The sequence below is a fragment of the Python bivittatus genome, unplaced genomic scaffold (assembly GCF_059951505.1).
Source record: "Python bivittatus isolate LINGU-HERP-01145 unplaced genomic scaffold, Pbiv_v1 ctg000800_np1212, whole genome shotgun sequence".
Classification (NCBI taxonomy): domain Eukaryota; kingdom Metazoa; phylum Chordata; class Lepidosauria; order Squamata; family Pythonidae; genus Python; species Python bivittatus.
The window spans coordinates 1,425,674-1,453,599 of record NW_028277105.1 but is presented as its reverse complement, the minus strand read 5'-3'; the positions used below and the strand labels follow the sequence as shown (position 1 = coordinate 1,453,599).

Here is a 27,926-nt window from a genome sequence, read left to right as displayed (position 1 = left end):
GTCTTTGCCCTGCTTCATTTTGTACTCCAAAGCCAAACTTGCCTGTTATTCCGATTACTCCTTGACTTCTTACTTTAGCATTCCAATCCCCTATGATGAAAAGGACATCTTTTTTTGGTGCTAGTTCTAGAAGGTGGTGTAGGTCTTCATAGAACCGGTCAACTTCAGCTTCTTCGGCATCAGTGGTTGGGGCATAGACTTGGATTACTGTGATGTTGAATGGTTTGCCTTGGATACGCACTGAGATCATTCTGTCGTTTTTGAGGTTGTACCCCATTACTGCCTTTCCCACTCTCTTATTGACTATGAGTGCAACTCCATTTCTTCTAAGGGTTTCTTGCCCACAGTAGTAGATATAATGGTCACCCGAATTAAATTCACCCATTCCCGTCCATTTCAGTTCGCTGATTCCCAAGATGTCGATGTTCAATCTTGTCATCTCATGTTTGACCACATCCAGCTTGCCTTGGTTCATAGATCTTACATTCCAGGTACCGATACAATATTGTTCTTTACAGCATCGGACCTTCTTTTCGCTTCCAGATACATCCACAGCTGAACGTCCTTTCGGCTTTGGCCCAGCCGCTTCACTCTTTCTGGAGCTGCTTGGAATTGCCCTCCGCTCTTCCCCAGTAGCATATTGGACACCTTCCGACCTGAGGGGCTCATCTTCCGGCGTCATATCTTTTAGCCTTTTAACATTGTCCATGGGGTTTTCTTGGCAAGGATACTGGAGTGGGGTGCCATTTCCTTCTCCAGTGGACCACATTGGTTGATTACTTACCCAAAATCACATTCTGGGTTTAGTCTGATGAATTTGGAGACTGCTTGGCAGGGCCTTCCAGTTTCTCCTGACCCCTGAAGTACATTGTGGTTGATAGTACTGTGAGAAATGCACTCAGGAGTCTCTCTCTGGATTAGTCAGAAGTAAAGTTTATTGAAGTGTTTGCAAAGGCTGGTGGGCTTCGTTACAAATAAGAAGCCCCCCCCCATTACAGATTTCAGCACATTTTATACAATCCTATGCCGACGCTCATTCCTCCCCATTTCCCCATTGGCTGAGGTACTCTGAGGTCACATTCTCTCCGTCCGCCTATTGACCTACTTCCTGTTACCCCCTCTACAGACCACTACATACTATACATACTACTACAACTACATACATCACATGTTCATGGTAAATAGGTGATTAGCTATGCAGGGTGTGGTTTTTATTAGGCTAATAAGGGCTGGGGGGCAAGAGTTCATGCATTCCTAAAAGATCTCTGCTAAGTATCACTTTGGACAGGTCAAACTGCTCCAAACTGGTTTTATCTTACCTTATCTCACACCAGAGACATCTCCCCCTCTCCTTTTCGCTTCTTGGAGCCCCTTGGTAAACATGGCGATGCCTCATTCTCTCTCATTAGTTTGAGGTAGTTTCAGAAACAAGAGCATAGGGCAGCTAGGTATGCTCAGGAGCTATGGTCAGAAAAGGGAAGTTATGTCTAAGAGCAGAGTGGGGCCACTTCAAATCATTTTTAACTGCCAACAATAACTTTTGGATTCCTCCTTCCCTCTCACTCTGGAGATACCTAAGATACGCCCACGGTCTCCAGATCTGCAGCGTGCAACCTCCGTTCACTCTGCTGCCAGGACTGATAATGATGCATAATTAGTCATAGGAAGTTATAGGAAGAGAGAAAGAGCTATCCTAAAAAGCTTTATTTTCAGTAACAAATAATAATAAATAATAGATGCAGGAGCATGATGGGGCACTTTGTACCAGAGCACGTTTGATGAAGAAATGTTCAGCAACTGTTCAGTTGAAAAATATAACTGCAGAAAATCTTTTGAAATAGGAAAGTTTCCCCTGGACGTGTACTTGATACTGATTGTGTGTGAGATGGAAAAATAATAAAATAAAGCGGGAAACTCTCCACACTCCCCCTTGCCTCTCCTGCAAACTCCGTCCCCCCTCTCCCTCTGCCATTTCTTGCCCCCCCCTACTTGCACATGTAAGACTGAATCATGCCAAGCTATGGCATGACCAGGGATGACCATGTTTCTGCTGCTGAAACTGCGATAGCATTTTTGAGTAAAAAATAAGAAAATCATGCTTCCTACATTGAGGAATTCCTACACTGAGGAATTTATCAACTCCAAAGGAAATCCAAATCTATTTAATGGGGCAAATGTGTACTGCTTGTGTATTTTGTCAAAGGCTTTTTCATCATCTAGTGATAAAATGACAAACTGATCTTTGTTTTTATGCAAGTCTATTAAATCTACAACTAACCGAATGTTGTCTGCTGCTTGGGTCTGGAGCGGGAAAGCATCCTGGGAGGTGGGAGGAAGATGCTCCTGCTGCAAAGGGGGTGGGGGAGGGGGAGGGTTTGGCTGGTGGTTTGGGGGGGCAGGCACAGTCCCCCATTTAGTCCAGAAGTAGCAGCCTTTCTTGATCTGCGTTCACCCTCCTCCTTTATCACAGAGAAGTAAAAGGGAATCTCTTGAAAACTGTTGAAGCATCTTGGTTTCTGTCTCTGCTTGGGGGTGCGTGTGTGTTGTGTGTGTGTGTTGTGTGTGTGTGTTGTGTGTGCGTGTTCATCTCAGTTCAATTTTCCTCTTGCAGGTGGAGATGAACCCCAGAGGGGAGAGTATTTGAATTTGCAATTGGGCCTTTCTCTAGTCAAAGGTCAGTCTTTGCCTTTCCTATCTTTGTGATTTATATTTATTTCTTATGGCCTTAATATCCTTTCCCCTTTCTCTGGGGTCTCCAGGCGACCTCCCTGGGAGGGCCTCAACAACAACCCTGTGAGGGAGACTGGGTGAGGGTGAATGATCGCCCCAAATTTCCCCACAAGGCCCGGGGTTGAGTGGGGGCTCGAACCCGGATCTCCCCATTCCAAGCGCACGCCTTCCTCCCTGCGCTAGACGGGCTCTCTCCAAACACTTCCCAATGTGGTCCTGCAAGAGACCCTTGCAATTCGCTCCACAGAACGATCTATCCTCCATCTGTCCATCCATCCAACCCAAACTTCTGGGTAGTTCTAGGAGACCAGACTGGTCCTTCCCAGGAAAAACATGAAGAAGCCAGACAGATCCAGCTAGATTTTTCATTTTGGGGAGTGTAATTGTATCCAGAAACAATATGAACAATATTTACAGTTAAGTTGCCTAATGGAGCGCCTAAAGTCGCCCTTTTGAGTTCAAGGTGTGCCCTCACGCTGCTTTCTCCTTTTCTTCCAGCCTAAGGAGAATTCCAGCAGGAGGCCTCCAGGTATCTTCTGCCTTCCGGAGAAGATTCCCCAACTTTGCTGGTAAGTCTTTTTGATCCGCCTAGATTGGCCCTGATTCGATTCCCATGCCCAGGATTCAAGCATTTTGGGAGAACGAGATCAAGACACTCAACAGCCACAGATTTCTCTCTACTCTTCTGGCATTCATAAACGACCCAATTTGCTCCACAAACTTCCTCGGTTTTCCATGAGGGGTCGACAGGGTTAGAGCCTTTTTCCATGCGCGCACACACAGAGATATTTTCCTTATTGAATTTATAGCCCCTTGATAACAAGAGTAGTGCTGATCAATAACACAGACAACAACCCAAAATGGGAGAATATTTTCTTTCTCTGCTGCCTTTATTTGGACACCACCTGTCTGTTTTGTGGCCAAACAAACGTGCATAAAAAGTGAAGATAAGCTATACCGATACGGGGTGGGAGGTCACATCATTCTAAACAGACATGGGTCTTATAGATGTTGTAGGCACTGACAAGGAGGATGCTCTGAAGGAGATTGATCCGGTGCTGATGGTGATCAAGTGTCTGAAGGGGCCCCTTTCTTGCTGTTGCAGCTCAGGATGGATTCCAAATTGCAGCCCATCTTGGATCCAGTCTGGCCATCCTGGGATCGGAGGTGTGGGGTGGCAAGGAGGCTCCTCGGCCTCAGCAGCATCGCCCCCTTGCCTCATGTGGGGCGGCAGGGAGTCTGAGACCCATGGCTGAAGAAGGAAGCCACAGGGGGCTGCGTTTGACTGCAAATGAAGGGGCGCAGGGGCAGACTTTGAAGCCGAAGGCAGAACCTTCCATCTGGCCCTAGAATTGTCCTCCGGGAGTTGCTGAGCAGGTCATCCAGTTGCAAACTGTGTTGAAATGCCTTCCCTTTGTGCATCGCGCCTGGGATCAGCTCGAGGGAGAGAAGGCAGAGCCTTGGAGACTGGGATGCAGAGGGAAGCGCTTGCAACGGAAATCAATGAGGTACTGGCTAGCTCAGCTCACATTTCCCTTAGCGACCACCAGTGCCCACCCTCTGGGTAGCGGTACCCACTTCTTAGGAGCGTTTTAACCGTGTATGCCAGTCAACTTGCATGAAGCTGTGAGGTCGTGATATTCTGATCGTAGCTGTTGAAAAACCCAGTGATTTGCTTGGAGCGGGGCGCTTGACCGGGAAGACTGTCCCAAATGCCCTGTACTCTGCAGAATCAAGTTATGAAAGAGATTTCCGCCTCGCGTGTTTAATTGGGCACGGACTGCCAGCTCCACCAACCCAGAAGCTTCCTGGGACAACCATCTGGGTGACGCGGATGGGACGGCCTCGCCTGGTTCCAAGGCGGAAAAGAGGAACTGACTTGGATTCACCCGTTTCATGAAGCTGCTCGGTTTAACCACGGCTTTGTCTTTTTTATATAGGCTTTATTTGTTGCATTGTGTTTTTTTCTTTTTGCTGTTTGAGTAGTAGGGTAGTTCATTTTTATTTTATGTGTATTTGTATGGAAATGGACTGACTTGTATAACGTAATGAATTAAACACAGTATTTATAATTACACAAAATAATCACATCATCCTTTTAATTCTTATAATTACACCATTACACAATTACACAAAATAATTAACAAAAGAGAACTGGTTTGCATTTGTGCAGCACACAAAGACTGCGGAGGGGGTCAAAAAAGGTCAAGGTGGTGACAGCAGCCACACAAGCAAACCTGCCTCATTTCTCCGTATTTCTCCTAGGAAATTAGCCACCCCACCCAGTCTTAGCTCAGCTGCCAACCCGGCCAGTGTGTCCTCCGCCTTTTCATCCGAGTCCTGTCCAAACCCATCAGGCATGCAGCTTCCAGGCAGGGACGCCCTGCTTCCTGTCCTTCCGCAGGACCGGTTCCCCAAGCGGTTGGGGCTGCGGAGCCACGCAGGGCTGCCCATGGGGAAGGGGCGAGAGCCAGGCAGGAAAGGGAATGGAGCCTGGAGTCAGAAGAGGACTCGAAGCGAGCCGGCCTCGATGGGGCAGGAAGGAGAGACGCGTTTCTCAACCGTCGCGGCTCGGCGGTGCGCAGACCTCCACGGCGAGCATCCCGCTGCGAGAGTCCCCCACTGGAGGAGGGAGGTTCCTCCCTTCCCCGCCTTGGGGTGAAGAAATCTGCGGGGCTCCGAGCCCAGCTGCCCAGCTGCCCAGGTGAGTACAGAAATGTGCAAAGAGCCGAGACCTTCAGATCAGGCAAGAGAAAACAAAGAGGTTTGTGGTTGGGGAGAAAAGAAGAGAAATGTGGGCTCCATACTGAATTTGTGATATCTTCAAGGTCACCATTTCTCTCTGTACCAAGATCCCTTAACTCTGGTACATTGACATTTCAAGGAAAAAGGAACATCAGTAAAAAAAATCAACTATATTGTTCTTATAATACTTACTATAGTAAATATAGTATATTTATTATATACATTATAATCTTATTATAGTGAATGCCTCTGTGTACGAGTCCATCTGCTTGGCATTCAGCAAAATCAAAGAGGAAACAGCTCCCTATAACCAGGAGAGTGAGGGTATCCCACGCCAGGCACTTGATGAACGGAAAGGCCGCAGGCCCAGAGGTTGAACGTTTGTTCCCCAAAATCACATTCTGGGTTGAGCTGGGTGGGATTGGGGACTGCTTGGCAGGGCCTTCCAATTTCTCCTGAGCTCTGAAGTACGCTGTGGTTGATAGTACTGATATATTTACAAACATTCCTTTGCTGCTTTTTCTCACAATTTGTGGCGCTTACAGTCAACTTTGGGAGGTGTAAACCCATCAGAGTTGAAAGGCACCTCAATTCCCTGAGTATATAAATATTTTCAGAGAGGAAAGTATTAAAGTGGCCTTCTTTTCGCAGAGCTGATAAAAGAGGAGGATGTGTTGGTGTTTGTCCTGCTCTCGCTCCAGGTGTCCTGAAGAAACCTAATTCGCCACCAGCTGGATCTGGCCATGCAGATGGGTGAGATTTCCTAGAATTCATTTTGGGAGAGCCTTACTTAGTAGGGTGAGTTCCAAAAGTACCTGCATTCAACACCTGGTCCCCAGTGGTATTTCTCCCGCCAGGCTGTTTATGAATACCAGAAGAGCAAAGAGAAATTTGTGGCTGTTGTGAATCTTGATCTCATTCTCCCTCAATCCTTGAATTCATGTCTTTTATTTATTGATTGATTCATCAAATTTGTCACCACCCATCTCGTGAAATGACTCTGAATCATGGGGATGGGAATAGGCTTTGGACCAATCTTCATGAATCAAAAAGACTTACCAGCAAAGTTGGGGCATCTTATTTGGAAGGCAGAAGATACCTGGAGGCCTCCTGTTGGAATTCTCCTTAGGATGGAAGAAGAGGAGAAAGCAGTGTGAGGGCACACCTTGAACTCAAAAGGGAAAATCTTTAACTTAAACTGATTTAACTGTAACTAGTGTCCATATTGTTTCTGGACACAATTACACTCCCCCAACTGTAAAGTCTACTTGGATCTGCCTGGCTTTTGCATGTCTTCCCTGGGAAGGGCCAGTCTGGTCTCAGGCCCATCATCCTGACCTTCTCTGCTCTTGCTGTCCCCAAAAATACCCAGAAGGGTGGGATGGATGGACGAATGGATGGACGGATTGACAGGTGATAGATCATTCTGTGGTCTCTCTGCAAGCAATTCTCAAGGCTCAAAAGGTTCTTGGCACTTACCACCAATTGCTGAGCAGCCTAAGGGCATAATATAAGATGCAGCCTCTCTGGATCCTCCTTGTCCTGAAACAATCAATAGGAGACATTTGGAGGCATCAGGTTTGGGTTTTGAAAGAGTTGCAGTTTGAGTGGATCCACAGAAAGGAGTGAGGATTACCTGAATCCTGACTGCATCTCACTCCAACCCAAAACCTCTCCCAAACTCACGTTTGCTTACCATTGCTGGTGAAAATTGAAGTTCCAACCAAGCAAAGATCCCCCTTGATCTGCGAAAAAACAGTCATGGGACAGTTGTGACAGCTGAACCCCCCCAGAGTTTGAAGCTGCCCCACAAAATACCCTTCAACTGGGATAGCAGAGACTCTCCAGCTGTTCTCAAGGGACTCAGCTGTGCCCCACAGCTCCCTTTGAACCCCTGGACCCTTGCTTTGGCTAGGACGGTCTCGCGTGCTTTCCTCATTGACTGCACCGGTGGCTCACCCGGATGCCCAGAGCCCAGGGGCGTCCATGCAAGGGGAAGGGCTGCCACAGAGGCATCTCATGCTGCAGGCAGTTCCCCCACAGGGGTGGCTCTCAGAGCAACCTCTCCAGTTCTCCCGCACTCACCTCTGATCCCAGGATTCCCAGACTGGATCCGAAGATGGGCTGCAATTTGGAATCCATCCTGAGCTGCAACACCACAAAGAGGCCACTTCAGAAACTTCAAACCAAGCAATTTTCTTCAAACTATCCTCCTTGTCAGCATTTAGAACATCTATAAGACCCATGTCTGTTTAGAAAGATTTGACCCCGTATCTGTATAGAGGATCTTCACTTTTTGGGCACATTTGTTTGGCCACAAAATAGACGGGTGGTGTCTAAATAAAATCAGTGGAGAAAGAACAGATTACACGGAGAATTTCTGCCCTTCGACTTTACTCACATTCTGAATTGCAGCTCTGTGTTCGGGGAAGGGGGATCTCAGCCGAAGGGGTCTCCCTGGCTGGCAAGAGATCAGACACTCTGGGGCTTCTCTTTGTGTGGAAGCCCTTGGCTTCCTTTTCACTTCCAAGTAGAAACAAGATCACTCCCCCATCCCAATACTTCTGGTGAGAGTCAAAGCGTCTTCTGGGAAGACGGTGTTAAAAGTGATGGAATTTAGTTTGAAATTGCCATTTCTAGAGCTGGTGGAATTAAAACATGGTTATGATATAAGAAGGGATTTTTCCCCCTTCTGAATTGATACAAATGATGAAGTTTGGAAAGAAGGGTCAAGCGTCATGAAAGGTTCAATGTCTGATGCTCAACTCCATATGGAAGTTGATGATGTTGGTTGAAAAGAGGGGAGCAATAGACTTCAGGCACGTGTGTTGGAAGTGCGATAAAGCTCAGAAGTTCTGAATGTTAATTTCACGTGAAAATGTTATATTTGATCCAATTAAAACCTCTGTGGATTTTCTCCAGAGAGAAAATTTCACCAGAGAGAAGCTTCCAAAAGAGTCAGAAGATCAAGACAATTTTCACTGAGTGTTAAGGAAACCATCCTAAAGTCAGAGGAGTTTCAGCAGCGGGAGACAAGGCCCAGAGAGGGGGGACCCTTCACAGGAAGCCTTCAAGGGGAGGCTGCTCAGCCGTCTGTCCGGACACTTCCATCTGGATTCCGACGTTGAGCAGAAACCGGATTCAGTGGTCTAAAGAGTCTCCTTTAGGAGTCTGTAGTCCAATAGGTGGGGATTGGTCCTGGCTGGAGAGGGCTGCAAAGGTCCCCCCCCCCCGCCGAGATCCCTCAAAAAGAGGGAGTTGAAGGAGGTTGGACTCAATCCAGTGCCAAGAGTGCCTTTTCCCCACGTTTTGAGATGTTGACTATTTTATTGATCAGCACTACTTCTGATATAAAGGAGAGAGATAAATTCCAACAGTAAGATGCCCGGAAAACCCACACCAGCCATAGTAAGATGTCTGTGTGTGTGTGTGTGTGTGAAAAAAGGCTCTAATCTTGTTGACCTCTTGTGGAAAACCCAGGGAGTTTGTGCAGAGAATTGCAGGGGTCTCTTGCAGGAATATTTTGGGAAGGGTTTGGAGAGAGTACATCTAGCACAGGGAGGAAGGTGTGGACTTGGAATGGGGAGACCCAGGTTACAGTCCCCACCCGACCTCAGCATTCATGGGAAAATTCAGGGCAATCATTCACCCTCACCCAGTCTCCCTCACAGAGATGTTGTTAAGGCCCTTCCAGGGAAGTCTCCTGAGGATGCCAGAGAAGAAACGAAGGATATTAATGCCATAAGAAATAAATATAAATCACAGATGCAGGAATGCCAAAGACTGACCTGTTGCTAGAGAAAAGCCCAATTGCAAATTCAGATATTCTCCCCTCTGGGGTACATCTCCACCTGCAAGAGGAAAATTGAATTGAGATGAACACGCACACACAACACACACACACACAACACACACACACACCCAAGCAGAGGCAGAAACCAAGATGCTTCAACAGTTTTCAAGAGATTCTTTTACTTCTCTGTGATAAAGGAAGAGGGTGAACGCAGATCAAGAAAGGCTGGCACTTCTGGACTAAACGGGTGACTGTGACTGCCCCCCCCAACCACCAGCCAAAGCCTTCCCCTCCGCCACCCCCTTTGTGGCAGGAGCATCTTCCTCCCACCTCCCCGAGTGTTTTCCCCTCCCGACCCTGCCAGAGCCAAGGCAAAGGCAACCAGCAGAGAAGGGCCCAAGAAGATCCCCAAACTGACCTCTGAATCTGGGGGGTCCTGGTCGGAGAGCGAGAAGCGCAGACACCTCCCGTCTGCCTGGTCCTGCCAGAAGGCACAGAGTAAGAATTGTCCAGTTGATCCCCGAGGAAAATTCACCCTAAATCCACGGGACGGCTTGGCCGTTCCCAGCAGTCCTTCCGGACACGCTCTCCTGCTTAGCTGCAGGGCTGTTCCTCCTCCGCCTTTCGGGGGGTTTCTGTCCCCGACTGGGGGGAAGAGCTTCAACGTGGAGCGTTTGAAGGAGAGATCTGCGGGGCACCCACTAACCTCTTCTTCCTCTTTTCGCTCAACCTCGTGAGTTTCGTCGAAGCTGACGGTCCTTCTCATGGCCAGCAGGGGGAGCCATAGGTCCGCCTGGGCAAAGCTACCTTGGCTCACTGGCCCGCGAGAGAGAAGTCGGGGGCACCGGGCAGGGCTCTTCTGGGGTGCCTGGATCTCCTTCCCTCGCTCGTCCCCGGAGTCAGGCCCCGTGCCCGGAGAAACCATCAGTGGGGCGTCTTTCCCGAGCCCAGGATGACACGTTCTGGGGGTGGCTCTCTTGGAGGCCCACGTCGCCCGGGAGGAGATGCCATGGCATCGCTGGGCTGTGTGCGGGCAAACGTGGTGGCCTTTTTCGTATTTAGGGAAGGGGGAGGAGCAGCTCCTCCAGGGTCGGCCCTGTCCTCGGTCGGCGGGGCGGGGCGGGGGCGCGCTGCCCAGGAAGAAGGGCGTTTGGCCGCAGCGCAGGGCCACCCAAGTCCCAGAGGGGCTAAACCAGGGTCTTGCTCCAGCCACATCGCTCTCCCCCCGCTGTTCTTTCCAACTCGGCTCCTGCTGCTTCGAGGCCGTTTTCCAGACACACCAGGGGACTCGCCCACGGACCTGCTCTTGCCTCCCAGTGCTTGGAGCCAGAAAGCCTAAGCACCCGGCCTGCTCACTCACCGCTCTGCATCGCTCCTTTCCGCGGAAGGCAAGGCCGCGGGGCTCCAGCCCCTGGCACACTGCCTCAGCGCCCAGAAACGGAAAAGCACCTTTCCTACAGCCTGCTCCTCCCCATCTGCCTCCCCAGCTCATTTCGTTGGTTTTATATAGCTCTACGTGTGTCCGCTGGGTGAGGATTCCCTGGCACCACTAGAACGTGACAAATCTCGTGGTGTCTGCCTCCTTGCGATGCACTTAGTGAATGGACGCATCTTCTCCAAATGAATCTTTTTGGGACAGCTCTTTTTCTGTTCCTGTGACTAATCACGCATCATTATCAGTCCTGGCAGCAGAGTAAACGGAGGTTGCACGCTGCAGATCCGGAGACCGTGGGTGTATCTTGGGTATCTCCAGAGGTACCTCTGGGAAAAGCCATGAGTGCCTGGGGGGCGGGCAGAACTGTATCGGGAAGGAGGGAAGGGAGATGGGGGGGCGCTGGGGCTGTCAGGAAGGTGCGCTCTGGGGCTGTCAGGTATGCTGGTGCCGCATGCTTAGTCCTGTGGACATTCAAGCCGCTTGAAACTGTACTCATTAACATTAAAGCTCATCAACAGTTGTTGATTGAAGTGAACAGCGTTATGGGGGGAGCAGTGGAGGGTCAGGTTTAGTTCTGGTTTCTGTGCCCTTGAGCCAGTGTTGACTCCTAGTGACTGCCTGGACCGGCCCTGTGCTTTTCCTGGCATCCCTTTTGGAGATGGTTTGCCGGCCGAGAGAGTTTGTTTTCAAAAACCATGCAGTTCATCTTCACTTGCTGCTGACCAATTCTTTTGGTTGAAACATCTGACTCTCTGCACCCACTCATTGCCAAGCAGTTTAACAACATACTGGAAGGAGGTGAAACTGAAGATTGGCTAACGCAAAACCTACCTGATAATGAAAGATCCAGCAAAAGGGGCAGCACTGGGCAACTACAGGCCAATTGCCTGCTTGCCAACAACTTTCAGATTGCTAACTCGGGTGGTAGCTGATGCAGTCCAACAGCACCTAGTTGAAAACAAGCTCTTTCCATCTGAGTAGAAAGGAAACTGCCCAAACAGCAGAGGGACAAAAGATCAGCTTCTAACTGACAAGATGATTTTGGAAAACTGCAAGAGAAGGAAGACCAACTGGAATGCAGCTTGGATTGATTACAAGAAGGCATTCAACTCCCTTCCACATGACTGGATAATCAATACCTAGAAATAACAGGAGTCCGGAGAAACACCCGAAGCGTTGTGCAAAACTCAATGGCACAATGGAAGATACAGTTGCTGGTCAATGGTGATAGACTGGGAGAGGTTAACATCAAGAGAAGAGTCTTTCAAGGAGACTCACTGTCACCACTACTGTTTGTCATTGCAATGATTCCTCTGTCAACAATACTGAACAAGTCAGGCCATGGCTGTCAAACATCAAAAACATCTGCTAGGTTAGCCCTGTGCTGTGGCCAAACACCCTTCTTCCTGGGCAGCCTTTGCCATTCCTATATTTGTGATTCATATTTATTTCTTATGGCATTAATATCGTCTGCCCTTTCTCTGGGGTCTCCAGGAGACTTCCCTGGGAGAGCCTCAACAACAACCCTGTGAGGGAGACTGGGTGGAGAGTGCCTGTTTGCTGATATATGAAATAGTCAACACCTCGAAATGGGTCTTGGCAATTAATGAAGTCCAACCTCCTTCAACTCCCTCTTTCTGAGGGATCTCCCAGGGGAAACCTTTGCAGAAAGGCTGGATTTTGCCTGCCCTCGAACAGGAAGAGCTGCCCGTGTGAAGGGAGCTCAGCTCAGAGGAGGACCAATCCCCAGAGACTTCCCCCAATAAAAGCACTAAAGCCACACAAACCTTTGTGCAAATGGCAGAGATCTGCGTTTACACCCAGGACCATTCCCAGTGCTGCCGCCTACAGTGGGGCAAAAAAGTATTTAGTCAGCCACCAATTGTGCAAGTTCTCCCACTTAAAAAGATGAGAGAGGCCTGTAATTTTCATCATAGGTATACCTCAACTATGAGAGACAAAATGGGGGAAAAAATCCAGAAAATCACATTGTCTGATTTTTAAAGAATTTATTTGCAAATCATGGTGGAAAATAAGTATTTGGTCACCTACAAACAAGCAAGATGTCTGGCTCTCACAGACCTGTAACTACTTCTTTAAGAGGCTCCTCTGTCCTCCGCTCGTTACCTGTAGTAATGGCACCTGTTTGACCTTGTTAGCAGTATAAAAGACACCTGTCCACAACCTCAAACAGTCACACTCCAAACTCCACTATGGCCAAGACCAAAGAGCTGTCGAAGGACACCAGAAACAAAATTGTAGACCTGCACCAGGCTGGGTGCAGCTGGGTGCAGACTCTTTGGAAAAGACCTTGATGCTGGGAAAGATTGAAGGCAAAAGGAGAAGAGGATGGCAGAGGATGAGATGGTTAGATAGCATCACTGAAGCAATGAGCATGAAACTGAGCAAACTCAGGGAGGCAGTGAAGGACAGGAAGGCCTGGCGCAATATGGTTCATGGGGTCATGAAGAGTCGGACACGACTTAACAACTGAACAACCACCAGGCTGGGAAGACTGAATCTGCAATAGCCAAGCAGCTTGGTGTGAAGAAATCAACTGTGGGAGCAATAATTAGAAAATGGAAGACATACAAGACCACAGATAATTTCCCTTGATCTGGGGCTCCATGCAAGATCTCACCCCGTGGGGTCAAAATGATCACAAGAACGGTGAGCAAAAATCCAAGAACCACATGAGGGGACCTAGTGAATGACCTGCAGAGAGCTGGGACCAAAGTAACAAAGGCTACCACCAGTAACACACTACGCCGCCAGGGACTCAAATCCTGCAGTGCCAGATGTGTCCCCTGCTTAAGCCAGTACATGTCCAGGCCCGTCTGAAGTTTGTTAGAGAGCATTTGGATGATCCAGAAGAGGATTGGGAGAATGTCATATGGTCAGATGAAACCAAAGTAGAACGTTTTGGTCTAAACTCAACTCGTCGTGTTTGGAGGAGAGAGAATGCTGAGTTGCATCCAAAGAACACCATACCTACTGTGAAGCATGGGGGTGGAAACATCATGCTTTGGGGCTGTTTTTCTGCAAAGGGACCAGGACGACTGATCCGTGTAAAGGAAAGAATGAATGGGGCCATGTATCGTGAGATTTTGAGTGAACACCTCCTTCCATCAGCAAGGGCATTGAAGATGAAACGTGGCTGGGTCTTTCAGCATGACAATGATCCCAAACACACCGCCCGGGCAACAAAGGAGTGGCTTTGTAAGAAGCATTTCAAGGTCCTGGAGTGGCCTAGCCAGTCTCCAGATCTCAACCCCATGGAAAACCTTTGGAGGGAGTTGAAAGTCTGTGTTGCCCAGCGACAGCCCCAAAACTTCACTGCTCTAGAGGAGATCTGCATGGAGGAATGGGCCAAAATACCAGCAACAGTGTGTGAAAACCTTGTGAAGACTTACAGAAAACGTTTGACCTCTGTCATTGCCAACAAAGGATATATAACAAAGTATTGAGATGAACTTTTGATATTGACCAAATACTTATTTTCCACCATGATTTGCAAATAAATTCTTTAAAAATCAGACAATGTGATTTTCTGGATTTTTTCCCCATTTTGTCTCTCATAGTTGAGGTATACCTATGATGAAAATTACAGGCCTCTCTCATCTTTTTAAGTGGGAGAACTTGCACAATTGGTGGCTGACTAAATACTTTTTTGCCCCACTGTATATTGCGCACCAGCATCCCTCAGCGCTTCCCAGGGAAGAGGCTGGAAATCAAGATGCCCGCAGAGCCTTTTCCTTTCCAAAAGGCCGCCATGGGTCTCTCTTCAGCCGCTTCTCCGCCCCTCTGCTGGCAGTGAGATCCACGCGGTGGGTGCTCTGTGCAGTTTCACAGGGGGAGAGGACGCCGGGCAGGTGTGGGAAAGGCAGCTGACGGGAGTGAGGAGGGCTGCGAAAATACAAAGTTCAGTTTGGGAGAGCCTTAATTAGGAGGGTGGAACTTAATTCGGAGGAGTTCCAAAAGGGTCTGCATTCAACATGAGGTCCTCAGTGGTACTTGTCCTACCGGGCTGTTTATGAATGCCTGAAGAGCATAGAGAAATCTCTGGCTGTTGAGAGTCTTGATCTCGTTCTCCCTTAATCCTTGAATCCTGGGGATGGGAATCGAATCAGGGCCAAAAAGACTTACCAGCAAAGTTGGGGAGTCTTCTTTGGAAGGCAGAAGATACTTGGAGGCCTCCTGCTGGAATTCTCCTTAGGATGGAAGAAGAGGAGAAAGCAGTGTGAGGGCACACCTTGAACTCAAAAGGGAAAATCGCCATTAGGTGATTTAACTGTAACTAGTGTCCATATCGTTTCTGGACACCATTACACTCCCCCAGCTGTAAAGTCTACTTGGATCTGCCTGGCTTCTGCATGTTTTCCCTGTGAAGGGCCAGTCTGGCCTCAGGCCCATCATCCTGACCTTCTCTGCTCTTGCTGTCCCCAAAAGTACCCGGAAGGGTGGGTGGGATGGACGAATGGAGGGACAGACGAACGGACAGGTGATAGATCATTCTGTGGTCTCTCTGGGAACAGGAGAATCTCAAGGCTCAAAAGGGCCAGTTCCTGGCACTTACCACCAACTGCTGAACAGCCTAAGGGCACCATATAAGATGCAGCCTCTCTGGATCCTCCTTGTCCTGAAACAATAAATAGGAGATGCTTGGAGGCATCGAGAACCAATCAGATTTTACAATCCCCCATCTCTGGATATGGGAACATCCTTCTAATTTGTAACTGCAATTGATCGGAAGCAAGATCAGTGTTTGGGACGTTTCATTTTGAAATCTTATGTGAATTGGCACACAGCAGCACTGCGTGCTCCAGAACTGAAAACCGAGAAGCAGGAGAGGATGCTGGGCTGGGGGCTCTACTGAGGGGTCCTGGAAGGTGGATTCCCAAGGAAGGAGGGAAGAATTTGGGGCAGATCCCCCCCTCCCTGAGTGGGCCAAATGGGCTGTCACTCATGAACTCTTCCCTAATTCCCCCCTAGGGAGGATTACCCGAATCCTGACTGAACCTCACTCCAACCCAGAAATCTCTCCCAAACTCACATTTGCTTACCATTGCCGGTGGAAACTGAAGTTCCCAGGGAGCAACGATCCCCCTCGATCTGTGAGAAAACCTCCGATCCCAGGATCGCCAGACTGGATCCGAAGATGGGCTGCAGTTTCGAATCCATCTTGAGCTGCAACAACAAGAAAGAGGCCCCTTCAGACACTCGACCACCATCAGCACCGGATCAATCTCCTTCAGAGCATCCTCCTTGTCTGCGCTTAAGACACGTATAAAACCCGTGTCTCTTTAGACTGATGCGGCCCCCACCCCGTATCTGTATAGCTTATCTTCACTTTTTGTGCACGTTTGTTTAGCCACAGAATAGACGGGGGGTGTCTAAATAAAGGCAGTAGAGACAGAATAGATTCTCCAGTTTGGGGATGTTTTCTGTTTTATTGATCAGCACTGCTTTTGCCCTTAAGGGGCTTTAAATTCAATAAGGGAAATGTCTGTGTGTGCGCGCATGGAAGAAGGCTCTAGCCCTGTAGAGCCCTCATGGGAAACCCAGGGAGTTGGTGGAGCGAATTGCAGGGGTCTCTTGCAGGACCACGTTGGGAAGTGTTTGGAGAGAGTCCATCTAGCGCAGGGAGGAAGGCATGTGCTTGGAATGGGGAGACCCGGGTTCAAGTCCCCACTCAACCCCGGGCCTTGCGGGGAAATTTGGGGCGATCATTCATCCTCACCCACTCTCCCTCACAGGGTTGTTGTTGAGGCCCTCCCAGGCAGGTCGTCTGGAGACCCCAAAGAAAGGGCAAAGGATATTAATGCCATAAGAAATAAATATCAATCACAAGTATAGGAAGACTGACCTTTGACTAGAGAAAGGCCCACTTGCAAATTCAGATATTCTCCCCTCTGGGGTTCATCTCCACCTGCAAGAAGAAAATTGAACTGAGATGAACACACATGCACAACACACACGCACCCCCAAGCAGAGGCAGAAACCAAGATGCTTCAACAGTTTTCAAGAGACTCTCTTCTTTTACTTCTCTATGAGAAAGGAGGAGGGTGAACGCAGACCAAGAAAGGCTGGTATGTCTGGATTAAATGGGGGAGTGTGACTGGTACCCCCCAAACCACCAGCCAAAGCCTCCCCCTCCCCCACCCCCTTTGCAGCAGGAGCATCTTCCTCCCACCTCCCAGGATGCTTTCTCCCTCCGGACCCTGCCAGAGCCAAGGCAAAGGCAGCCAGCAGAGAAGGGCCCAAGAAGGGCCCGGCTCCCCCCAAACTGACCGCTGAATCTGGGGGGTCCTGGTCGGAGAGCGAGAAGCACGGACACCTCCCATCTGCCTGGTGCTGCCACAAGGAAGAGAGGAAGACCGTCCTCAGAAAACAACTTCAAAAGCAGTCCAATCAAAGTAACAGCAACAATAATGATCACAAGAACATCTGCCTGTCCAAGGGCCTTGGGAAGGACTGGATAGGTGGATAAAAATGCCAAATCCAGGTGAAACATCTGGCTGGCTGTGTGACCAACTACAACTTCATAACCTAACCAACATAAATTAAAACTCTCCCTCCCATTCAGACCAGCAGATCTCCTTGATGCCATCTGGGGGAGTTGGGGGAGGCCAGATATGACCCTTTCTATCGCAGGGGCAGTGATTTCTCTTTCTTAAGTAAAAACCTTTGCTTTTATTTCCGTTCAACTTAATCTGAACCTGTCAAAACTGCTTAACCTGATATTTCTGTCTTCTGAGGTATTAACTGGGAGCCAATTTGGTGTAGTGGCTTGAGGCACAAGGCTAGAAGACTAGAGACCAGGAGATGGTGAGTTCAAGTCCTGCCCTGAGCATGAAGATAGCTGGGTGGTGTTGAATCAACCACTCTGTCTAAGCCCCAGGAAGAAGACAGTGGCAAACCGGTGAGGTAAGTGATGCCGTGACTGCCCTTTTGTGGTGCCTGGAGGCTGTAATGGTCTGGATGGGGAACAACAAGCTCCAGCTGAACTCTGGTAAGACGGAGTGGCTGTGGGTTAATGGCTCCTCTGTATCCGGGACATTATCATCGTTGGTGCTGGATGGGGTGGCACTGCCCCAGGAAGACCCAGTGCGTAATTTGGGGGTCCTCCTGGACTCACGGCTCCTGCTCGAAGAGCAGGTGGCAGCCATGGCCAGGAGTGCTTTTGCACAGCTCCGGGTCATGCACCAGTTACGCCCTTTCCTGGACTGGGATGCCCTTTGAACGGTCACTCACGCCCTTGTTATCTCCCAGATAGACTACTGCAATGCGCTCTACATGGGGCTACCCTTGAAGAGTATCCGGAAGCTTCAGCTGGTCCAGAATGCAGCTGCGTGAGCTATTTTTGGGATCCGAAGAAGGACCCATATAACACCATTGCTCCGTGAGCTGCATTGGGTACCAGTTTGCTTCCGGGTCCAATTCAAGGTGTTGGTTATCACCTCTAAAGCCCTACATGACATGGGGCCAGGCTACCTGAGGGACCGCCTCTCCCCCACGATTTCAACCCGTCCCACCCGATCACACAGAGAGGGCATGCTCCCCTCGGCAAAAGAGCTCCGACTAGCGGGGTCCAGAAGGCGGGCCTTCCCTGCTGTAGCCCCACCCCTTGGAACATCTTGCCCCCCCCCCCCTCGGAGGTGGGACAGGCCCTTCACTCCCGGCCTTTCGGAGGGACTTGAAGACCTGGCTCTGCCATCTGGCCTGGGGTGGGGAGGGAGGTCATCAGATATGGGGTTGGCTAGCCCCTGAGTGGCCTGGTGTTGCTTCCGTTGGCCTCTAGGATTTTTCCTTTTCCTTTTCTTCTTTGTAAATGCATCCTCTTTAAATTTTAACTGTATATTTATTTATTGTTTTAATATGTTGTAAGCCGCCCAGAGTCCCCCACTGGGGGGAGATGGGCGGGGACAAGATAAATAAATAAATAAATAAGTGAGTGAGTGAGTGAGTGAGTGAGTGAATTAATTAATTAATTAATTAATGAACAAATTTCCAAAAGGGATGCCAGGAAAAGCACAGGGCTGGTCCAGGCAGTCACTAGGAGTCGACAGTGGCTCAAGGGCACAGAAGCCAGAACTAACTTCTCCCTCCATAACGCTCTTCACTTCCAGAAACAACTGACGATGAGCTTTCACCAACTACAGTTTCAAGCTGCCTAAATGCCACCTAGAGATCGCAGGGCACCAAACCAGATGGAATCGGATGCAGGGTGCCCTCCGGTGGGGATGGCGAGAGAGCCACTGGGTCGAATCCCCCCCACCCCACGCTCCGACGGACTGTGCGAAAGACTGGCCGCGTGCCCGCCTGCGCGCTCCCCGCTCTGCATCACTCCTTCTCTTCGCAGGAGGCAAAGCCGCGAGACTCCAGCGCCCGGCGGGCGGACTGTCTCCTCCCCGGAACGCGCGTCCTGTGTCACACTGGCCAACCCCGTCAAAACCCTGAAACACGCCGATCGAGCACAGCTCTTCTCCGCCGATGACTGGAAACGCACCTTTTATACAGCCGGCTCAGCCCCAGGGCTCCTCCTGTTTCCTTCCAATGGAAAGAGAAGCTGCGGCGGCTCACCGAACCCGGGCTTACGTGTGACTTGTGGCTGAAGCATGCACGACTGCCACAGGTTATGTGTACATGGCACAGGCTTGAATTTCAGCAGCAAGATATCCAGGGTTTCCTGCTGGTCCTCCGTGTTTGAACTGAGCTCTCTGTGAAGGAATGGTTGGATGAAGGCCGCGCTCGGGGTGATAAGCATTCCCTTAGCCCCCAACAGGAGCGTGGGAAGGTTAAGAAGATGAGACTGGCACCACTCTAAGGAATTCATGGTGTTTTCTCTTGCTGGCTTGGGAAGTTAGATTCAGTCTGGAGAGATTTCTGTCTTGAGGTGGAAGCTAATAAACGCAACAGAATCTGTATCCCGTGGAGTTTTTGGGCTGAACCAGACACTCATTTATGAGGAAGGTTTTCAGGTGTTCGTGGCACTGGTTTCTTTTTGAACCGGACTGTCGTTTACGAGGACGGTTTTGACAACTTCGTGGCGGGGTCCGTGTTTCAAGCGAGCTTCCATTTCCGAGGCAGGTTTCCAGGGCTTCGCGGCGGTGCTCGGTATTGAGCCGCTTCTCCGCCCCTCTGCTGGCAGCGAGATTCATGTGTCTCCCGGGGGCCGCTCTGCACACTTTCACAGCAGGAGAGGAGGGAAAGGCAGCGGACGGAAGAGTGGGGCACCTCGCTGGGACAGCCCAGGCAGCGAAGGAGACGCTGCAGCGCGCAGGGAGGAGCCCTCGGCAGCGTCGCTCCGGGCAGTCGGGTCCTTGCCTCCCGCGGCGCCTCGCCCTTGGCGCCCCACGCCTCCCCACCAGCGCTGGGCTCCGGCAGTGGGTCTCAGCCTCCATGGCAGAGCAGCCACGGAGGGACCACTGGGCGCGAAGGCCCCTCCGCCATAAGGTGGCAGTGGGAGGAGAAGCCCCGCGAGAGAGCTCGGGGGCACCTTCCTGGTGCTCCAACCACCTCGTCCTCCGCAGGCTTTGGCAGAGACGCGGGAGAGCAGGAACCACAACTCCCAGTCTGCATCGCAGCGATACCAGGCCGGCGCAGGCACGAAACGGCGTCGGCGTCCAAGGTCTTCGAGCAAGGCCTGCAGGAGGCCTGCAACACCCTAATCAAGGAACTACCAGAGGAACAAAACCAAACCTCCACCCCCACCAACCCTGGCAGGGCATGCCACAGTATCTAAACAGGCGTTCATCCCATTAACTCATTCCTCAGCAAGCAGCCACTGCAATTGCAAAAGAGCCTCACTCAGACTTGGTACCGCTAGAAGCCCCCCCCCCCCCAAAGGAGGGGTTGAGCTGAACACAGACATAAAAGGAGCCACTAAAAAAAAGAAGAAAAAGAAGATTTCACAAACCCTGCAGGCTATTGTTGTCAGAGCTCTCAGGTTTTACACCGTGGCCAGGCATTTTTACAGTAGAACTTTACAGAACAGTGTTAACTGCAGTTATTACTTTATTTTATTTTATTTTACTTTACTTTATTTTATTTTACTTTATTTTATTTCATTTAATTATACATACATACATACATACATACATATAATTACATGATATGATAACAGTGTTATAAGCTATGGAGCCTTCAGGTGGCCGCAACAGTAACCGTCTATCAACGGTAGTGTAGAGGAGCTTAGACCAAAGCCTTGCTCTGGGAACCAGAGCAGATACAGACCTAAAATCAGCAAAAGCGGTGTATAGCGTCGAACCTGTTTTAGACGCATCTTTTTCGGCCAGATGTTGAAGTATAAGGGCATGTCCATAGAGGGAATAGCCGGACCTGAAACCTGCTTGCTCATCTGCCAGTATATGCTCTGAGTCAATCCAGTCAACTAACTGAGTATATAAGTGTCTGGCGTAGAGCTTCCTTATTACGCTTAACAAGCTAATGGGCCTATAATTAGCAGGCAGGTCTCAGGTGCCCTTTTTATAGATAGGCACGATGACAGCTGGGCCCCAATCCTCTGCAATTTGTGCAGTGCGATCGATAAGCAAGAACAGGGGTCCACCATTCCAGACTGTTGCGTGGTATTTTGGGCATGATGAAGTCATTGCCTGGAGCTTTACCAGGCTTTAGCTGATTTATGAGCCTTTGTGACAGGAGCCCAGTTAGGGAGCAGGTTAACATCAAGATATAAATCAGTTGTATGGGCCTCTTCTTGTGAATGTAATGCTCTAAAGTGGTCTTCCCACACAGGTGCAGATAAAAGGTTGATTATTGATTATTGAATGGTGAGCTGAATGGTGAGTGGATTGGTGAGCTGCCAATTGAATGGGAAGCTATCAGGTGCCAGAACAGAGTGGCATTTCTGGCTTGAGAGGCTGTTATCAGTTGCTGCCAAGAAGCCTTAGTGAATTCTCTTTTCTTATTTTGTAAAAGATATTTATATTGTTTCTTCAGGAGCATAAAATCTCGGATGGAATGCTCGACTGGGTTCTCTTTATATAACTCAAATTCCCTGATCAGTTCACCTTTAGCCTCAGGACATTCTGCATCAAACCACAGCTGAGAGGAATAAGTCCTGCCCCCAGATTATCTCTCTTCCTTGATATCTGGGTGGAAATCACTGGCTGGAATAGGTGGATCAGTTGTGTAAACGTCTGCAAAGGAGAATCCCCAGACTTCTCACTAACTACGGTGGAGTGGAACTGCAGCGCTGCTTCGGATAGAAGCAGCTGAGAAATTTGCTCACTACGTTGCTGTGTCCATTTGACACAAACCCACCTGAGCTCTGAGTCTGAATCCTGAAATGGGGTCCAAAAAGCAATTGTCAAATGCTTTCATAACCGTAATACTTGGAAGATGATCGCTATCAGGTCTATTTTCTAAATAAAACTTTGTACAGAAGTGATCAGATTCCATGAGATTAAAGTATAGACAATCAGGGAAGGTCTTGGACCAACCCAGTGGGAGAATTCACCAGGGAAATCACTACTGATAGATCCATTCAATAAATATAAATGTAATTTGTTAATTGTTTGTAAGAGACACAGCCCCTTATAGTCCCCCTTTGAGTCTTTGGATTGCCAGATTAACAAAGGGGGAATTGTGACTGGTTCTGGGGGGTACTGGTGGAACTGAGTAAAAAGTGCCTTATTGTTCACCCCCACCCTAGCATTTAGGTCACCAGAAACTATTACATAAGCTGAGGGATTATTTAGCATAAGAGTACTTATGTATACTTCAGAGTTAGTCCGTAAATTGTTAAATTGGGACCTATTTTGAACAGGCGGAAGATAAACGTTAACCAATAATAATAGAGCATTATTAAAGCATATTATTACAGTTAGAGTCTATTGAGTCTAACTGTATAGTATTTGAACGTAGTTTGGTTGACATTTGTCTACTTAACCCACCACGCAATCTGCCTTGTCCTGCTCCAGGGGCTGCAGGTATTGAGAAAGAGTTATACCCACTTATACACAAGCCGTTGTCGACCCAGGTTTCTTGGAGTAGGAGTAGGTTGGATTCAGCAACATAATGTATGAAAGCAGAGTCTTTGGATTTAGCATTCCCACCTGCAGTGTTCCATGAGAGAATAGACAGGGGCTTCAGAGCATCCAAACGTCAGTCTGAATTCCCAGATGTGACCGTTATTAAAGGCGAATCCTGAGGGATGGTAGAAACGCGAATTGCTTCCTGTTGAGTGTTGTTAGACTCAGCTGTCAAAGAGATAGATGGATGTTGCGTGTCAGAGAAGGCAACTCAGAGGAGGTAGTTCCAGAGATTGCAGAAGGCCCAGAGCCAGGCCTCTGTCTCTGAGAAGTTGCCAATTGCTGGGACAGGAGTTCTTCACCTTCCTTGCTTTGATCTTCAGGATCCCCATCTAGCCCCCACCGAGATTTATTTGCATTTCCGGGTGGCTCTCGTGGACGCCCACGTCGCCCGGGAGGAGACGCCGGGGTGCCCTTTTTCGTATTTGGGGGAGGAGCAGCTCCTTTGGGGCCAGTCCTGTGCTCGGTCAGCAGGGCGGGGGGGGGAGCTGCCCAGGAAGAAGGGTGTTTGGCCACCGTGCAGGGCCACCCCAGTCCCAGGTGAGCGACCTCCCCCACGCGATGCCCTCCAGCAGCAAGATGGGGTTAGTTGCTGGAGTACAGAGACTTTATTACGGTTATACAAAGGCACGTAAGGATCACACTCACGATCACACTCGCGGCACTAATTATTGTCCAATCTCATTGATTCGTGTTGAACCCAAGATCAAAGCAAGTGATATCATTCATTCTGAAGAATGACCAGGCAGGGCTTATAAAAACTAGGCAAGCAGCAGACAGCGTTCGGTTAGTTGTAGATTTAATAGGCTTGAATAAAAACAAAGATCAATTTGTCATTTTATCACTAGATGGTGAAAAAGCCTTTGACAAAATACACAAGCAGTACATGTCTGCCTCATTAAATACATTTGGATTTCCTTTAGAGTTGAGAAAATCGATTAAGATACTATATGAGTCACCCACATGTAAAGTAGAGGTTAATGGTATGTTTTCTCCTACTTTCCCACTACATAGAGCCATGTTTCTCACACATCTTGGCAGCTTGAAGATGTGTGGACTTCAACTCCCAGAATTCCTCAATGTAGGAAGCATGATTTTCTTATTTTTTACTCAAAAACACTAGCACAGTTTCAGCAGCAGAAACATGGTCATCGTTGGGTCATGCCATAGCTTGGACTGATTCAGTTTTATGTGTGCAAGTGGGGGGGCGGGGGCAAGGCAGGGCAGATGAAAAGGGGGGACAGAGTTTGCTGCAGGAGAGGCAAGGGGGAGGGGGAGAGTTTCTCGCTTTATTTTATTATTTTTCCATCTCACACACAATCGGTATCAAGTACACGTCCAGGGGAAACTTTCCTATTTCAAAAGATGTTCTGCAGTTATATTTTTTAACTGAACAATTGCTGAACATTTCTTCATCAAAAGTGCTCTGATACAAAGTGCCCCATCATGCTCCTGAGTCTATTATTTGTTACTTTAACAAGTTTTCAGTAGTTTATATGTTATCTTTTAAAAAGCAAGCAAATACAAACTATTTTTTCGAGAAAATCAGTGCATGCCAGAAAAAAATAAAGCAAGGCACGTGGTGCATCGGGAAAATTCTGAATCCAAGAGTATAGAAATGTGCAAAGAGTGAAGATCTTGAGATCAGGCAAGAGAAAACAGCGAGGTTTGTGATTGGGGAGAAAAGAGGAGAAATGTGGGCTCCGAACTGAATTTGTAATATCTTCAAGGTCACCATTTCTCTCTATATCAAGATCCCTTAACCATGGTACATTGACATTTCAAAGGAAAAAGGAACACCAGTAAAAAAATCAAGTATATTGTTCTTTTAATACTTACCATAGTAAATATAGCATATTTATTACATAGATTATAATCTTATACCAAACGCCTCTGTTTACAAATCCATCTGCTTAGCATTCAACAAAATCAAAGAGAAAACAGCTTCCTGTAACCAGGAAAGGTTGATTTTGAGAGACTTCCGCCTGGAGGAGAAAGAGTTACCTGCCGGGGTATGTTACCCGCGGATTCCTCCCCTGCCCCTAGTGATTTTGAAAAACTCAAAATTTGCTGCGCCTGCGCCTGGAGGAGGAAGACTTATCCACCGTGTTAGGAAGTTATCCGCCGTGTGTGTCTGTTACCTGCCGATTCCTCCCCTGCCCCTTTTTCAGGTTCTGAGAGACTGGGCACTGCCCTGGAGGAGGAAGAGTTACCCGCCGGGTGTGTGTGTGTGTGTGTGTGTGTGTTTATGCTGTATTCCTCCCCGGCCGCTCGGCCTCTGATCGGTGCCGGATTCCTCCCCTCCTCCCCTGCCTCTCAGTGATTTTGAGAGACTCCGGAGGAAGAGCTACTCGCCGGGGCGTGTGTGTGTGTGTCCTGCAGGGGCTGCTCGGCGACTCGCGGAGGGCAATTCTGGGGCCAGACGGAAGGCTCCGCCATCGGTTCAAGTTCACCCTTAAATCGCCACCAATTTCGATCCTGCATCCATCTCGCCGCTCTTGGGTGCCTGTGACGAAGGGCGCTGCAGCGCACGGAAGCGCGCGCTTCTCAGCAAAACGTCTCCGTCGGAAAAGGCGCGCCTCTCGGCCCCGCACCCATTCGTCCCAAGCTGGACCCTGTCAGTCGAGGCACCACCCCGCCCCCGTTGCCCGGCAAGGCGTAGGGCCCGGGCTGGGGCGAGCACCCATTGGGAGGGGCGACGCCGAGAGCCCCGGCGCTTCCCCGCCTTCCCGCGTCTCCCCGCTCCGGCCTCCGCTCCGGCCGCGCCCCCGCCAGCGGCACCCCCGCCCCCGCCCCCGCCCTGGGAACAGCGGGAGCGCAGCCCTCCCGGCAGGCCAGGCCAGAAGGGGAAGGTGCTCTGCCCCGTCTGGCACCGCGGTGTCTATCGTTTGGGCTCCCGGGCGAGCCGCGCGGGGGCTCTGCTCTGCTCTTGCGGCTCTCAGCAGCCTCGCTGGCGGGGTGCCCAGCCACAGCTCCTCCGCTCCAGGCACCCGCCGGGACTGAGGTACGGAGCGCATTCCTGGCCCGCCTTTCATGCAGGAGTGCCCGGCGGCGCATGTGGTGCTCCCGCTGCCCTCCTCGACAACAACCCCACGAGGTAGGCCGGGCTGAGAGAGGGGCTGGTCCGCAGTCGCGCAGGAGCTCAGCGGGACGGACCCCGCACCTGCCCGCGCCCGGCCCGGCCCCTGCACCCCTCTTTTGCTTCCCATTTGCCCCAGCGGTCAGACGCGGCCCCCGCTGCTAGCCGAGCCTGAGGGCCCTCCGGAGGCTGAAGGAGGCCGCGGCCTGCCTCACCTCTGGGGGGAAAAGGCGTCCCCCAAAGGGACTTCCCCGGGCGACGGAACCGGTCACAGGCCCCTCTGCTGGCTTTCCTAGGACGGGCAGAGGCAACCGGGGAGAGGATAGCCCGGGGCAGGTTCAGCCCAGTTCTCATTGTCCCTTGATTGCTGTGCCCCTCCGGCGTGGTCGTGTTTCCTCTTCAGTTGCGCGCAAAGCCGGGGTTTTCCAATCGCGCGCTGATCGCCTTTCCGCGAGCCGCGGCCCAGTCCTTTGTCTCGGCGCTCGCGTCTCCTCGGTGTCGATACAACGCATCCACGCTGCGGTTTCTTGTTAAGCGGACGCAGGTGGCTCGTAAATCAGCCGCGGCTTTCACTTCCTCTTTTCCCCGGCGCGCGAGCGGGCGGTAGAACTGACTCAGCGCGGCTGGGCAAGTTCCCAGCCGTGCCGCGCCGGCTGAGCCTGACATACCGCCCCCCTGAAGACAAGTCCCCCTCCTTAATTGGGCTACCAGGGTGCTGCCCCCCATCTGCCATGTGGTAGCCTTTCCTTGGGCTTGGGGCTTAGCCTTACCATGGCCGGGTCACTTATTGGACGGGTCCCCGAGGATTCTCCTTCCCTGCCTTCGTCGTCGCGCACGTTGAGCAGCTGGCCACGTATTCCCTCGTATCCCTCCGGAGAGACGGCCACCAAAACTGTCCGCGCAGGAGGTGGAGAGTCCTAACAAACCCTCAATGTCTCGTAATCCCGTCGATGTGCCCTCTCCCTAGCACCTCCGCATGGCAAGCCTCTGGCACGTAGAGTCTCCCCTTGTGCCTTGTTCCTTTAAGGAGTCCTTGTGGCTTGCCAGCCAGGAGTCTCCCTTGCCCGCTTCCGCGAAGGCTCGCCTCAGCTCCGGCTCTGCTCCCTTCCCCTGCTCCTCTGCTGGGGCTTGGATCCCGCTTCCCGCCACTGACTGGGTCATCGGGACCGTCGATTTGGGCGGCAACCCTCGCAGGGTCCTACAGCCCTCCAGGTTTTCCTGCACCGCCACCTCGGCGGTCCCCAACCTCGCCATGTCTCCGCGGCTGCCCTCACCCGCCCTGTCGCTGGCCTGGGGCTACCGCCACCTCGGCGGTCTTCGACATTGCCGCCGTCTCCGCAGCTGTCATCGCCCATCCTGCCGCTGGGCTGGGGCCTCTCACCGCCGGTGCCACCGGTGCCACTGGCACCTCGGGGGTCCCCGGAATCGCCACCGTCTCTGCGGCTGCCGCCTCCTGTCGTTTGCCGGTCGCCTCCAGCGCTGTCCTTGTCTTTGCCTCACGTGCGGTTGGTTGCCCAGGACCCACTGCCGTCGCCACTGCAGCTTGTCGTCCCTCGGCTCTCCGTCCTGCGGCCGCCGATTCCTCGAGCTCCGTGGGGTCCTCGGCTCTCGCGTCGTCTCCGCGGCTCGACCCCGTCTGCCTGGTATCGCCGCCGAAACGCACCGTCTCTGCGGCTGCCGTCCCCTCTCGTGTGCTTGCCGCCCCCGCTCGTCTGCCGGCCGTCCCCAGCGCCGTCCTCGTCCTCGTCCTCGTCCTCGTCCTCGCCTCACATGCGGTTGGTTGGGCAAGTTCCGAGCCGTGCCGCGCCGGCTGAACCTGACAGTTCAGACAATTGTTTTTAAATATCTGGAAGCATGGCCTTAAAATAAAATAAAATAAAATAAAATAAAATAAAATAAAATAGTTTAAGTGTCCCTCGGGCGTTTTTTTTAGCATCGGGACGCAGAGAAAGTTTAGTCACTTTTGCAAGCCGCGAGATGGGAGGAGCTCTGGGGCTGTATAAGAGGTGCGTGCTGGGCTGTGACTCGTTCACCAGATCCTGGAGCGCGACGTTTGGAGTTGACTTCTGTGGAGAAGAAGCGGTGCTT

General features: G+C 50.6%; 2 protein-coding genes across 2 annotated transcripts; both read right to left on the bottom strand.

Moving 5' to 3' along the window:
• Nucleotides 1-3,847: 3,847 nt before the first annotated feature.
• On the bottom strand, nt 3,848-10,193 carry LOC148214087 (uncharacterized). The gene is made up of 8 exons (XM_088128639.1): nt 9,975-10,193; nt 9,687-9,804; nt 9,264-9,326; nt 7,561-7,623; nt 7,172-7,220; nt 6,955-7,017; nt 6,535-6,599; nt 3,848-5,465 (listed from the first exon to the last, which is right to left on the bottom strand). Exons 1-8 carry the CDS (start codon nt 10,191-10,193, stop codon nt 5,230-5,232), a joined length of 876 nt encoding a protein of 291 aa, XP_087984765.1. The 3' UTR covers nt 3,848-5,229.
• A 4,165-nt stretch (nt 10,194-14,358) lies between these two features.
• On the bottom strand, nt 14,359-17,061 carry LOC148214086 (uncharacterized). The gene is made up of 6 exons (XM_088128702.1): nt 16,995-17,061; nt 16,570-16,632; nt 15,767-15,890; nt 15,280-15,342; nt 14,727-14,914; nt 14,359-14,609 (listed from the first exon to the last, which is right to left on the bottom strand). The coding sequence occupies exons 3-6, from the start codon at nt 15,882-15,884 to the stop codon at nt 14,550-14,552; spliced, it is 429 nt and encodes a 142-aa protein (XP_087984828.1). The 5' UTR covers nt 15,885-15,890; nt 16,570-16,632; nt 16,995-17,061; the 3' UTR covers nt 14,359-14,549.
• Nucleotides 17,062-27,926: the final 10,865 nt, after the last annotated feature.

Bases quoted from the DNA above. Each gene is read 5' to 3' on its own strand.
- LOC148214087 (XM_088128639.1), bottom strand. From the start codon at position 10,193: ATGGTTTCTCCGGGCACGGGGCCTGACTCCGGGGACGAGCGAGGGAAG. The intron at 6,600-6,954 runs GTAAGTGCCAAG...TTCCATCCTAAG, and splicing joins AGGCTGCTCAGCAATTGGTG to GAGAATTCCAACAGGAGGCC. The intron at 5,466-6,534 runs GTAAGTCTTTTT...CCTGATCTGAAG, and splicing joins AAGATGCCCCAACTTTGCTG to GTCTCGGCTCTTTGCACATT.
- LOC148214086 (XM_088128702.1), bottom strand. From the start codon at position 15,884: ATGGATTCGAAACTGCAGCCCATCTTCGGATCCAGTCTGGCGATCCTG. The intron at 15,343-15,766 runs GTAAGCAAATGT...TTATTGTTTCAG, and splicing joins TTCAGTTTCCACCGGCAATG to GACAAGGAGGATCCAGAGAG. The intron at 14,610-14,726 runs GTAGGACAAGTA...GTATTTTCGCAG, and splicing joins AGGCATTCATAAACAGCCCG to CCCTCCTCACTCCCGTCAGC.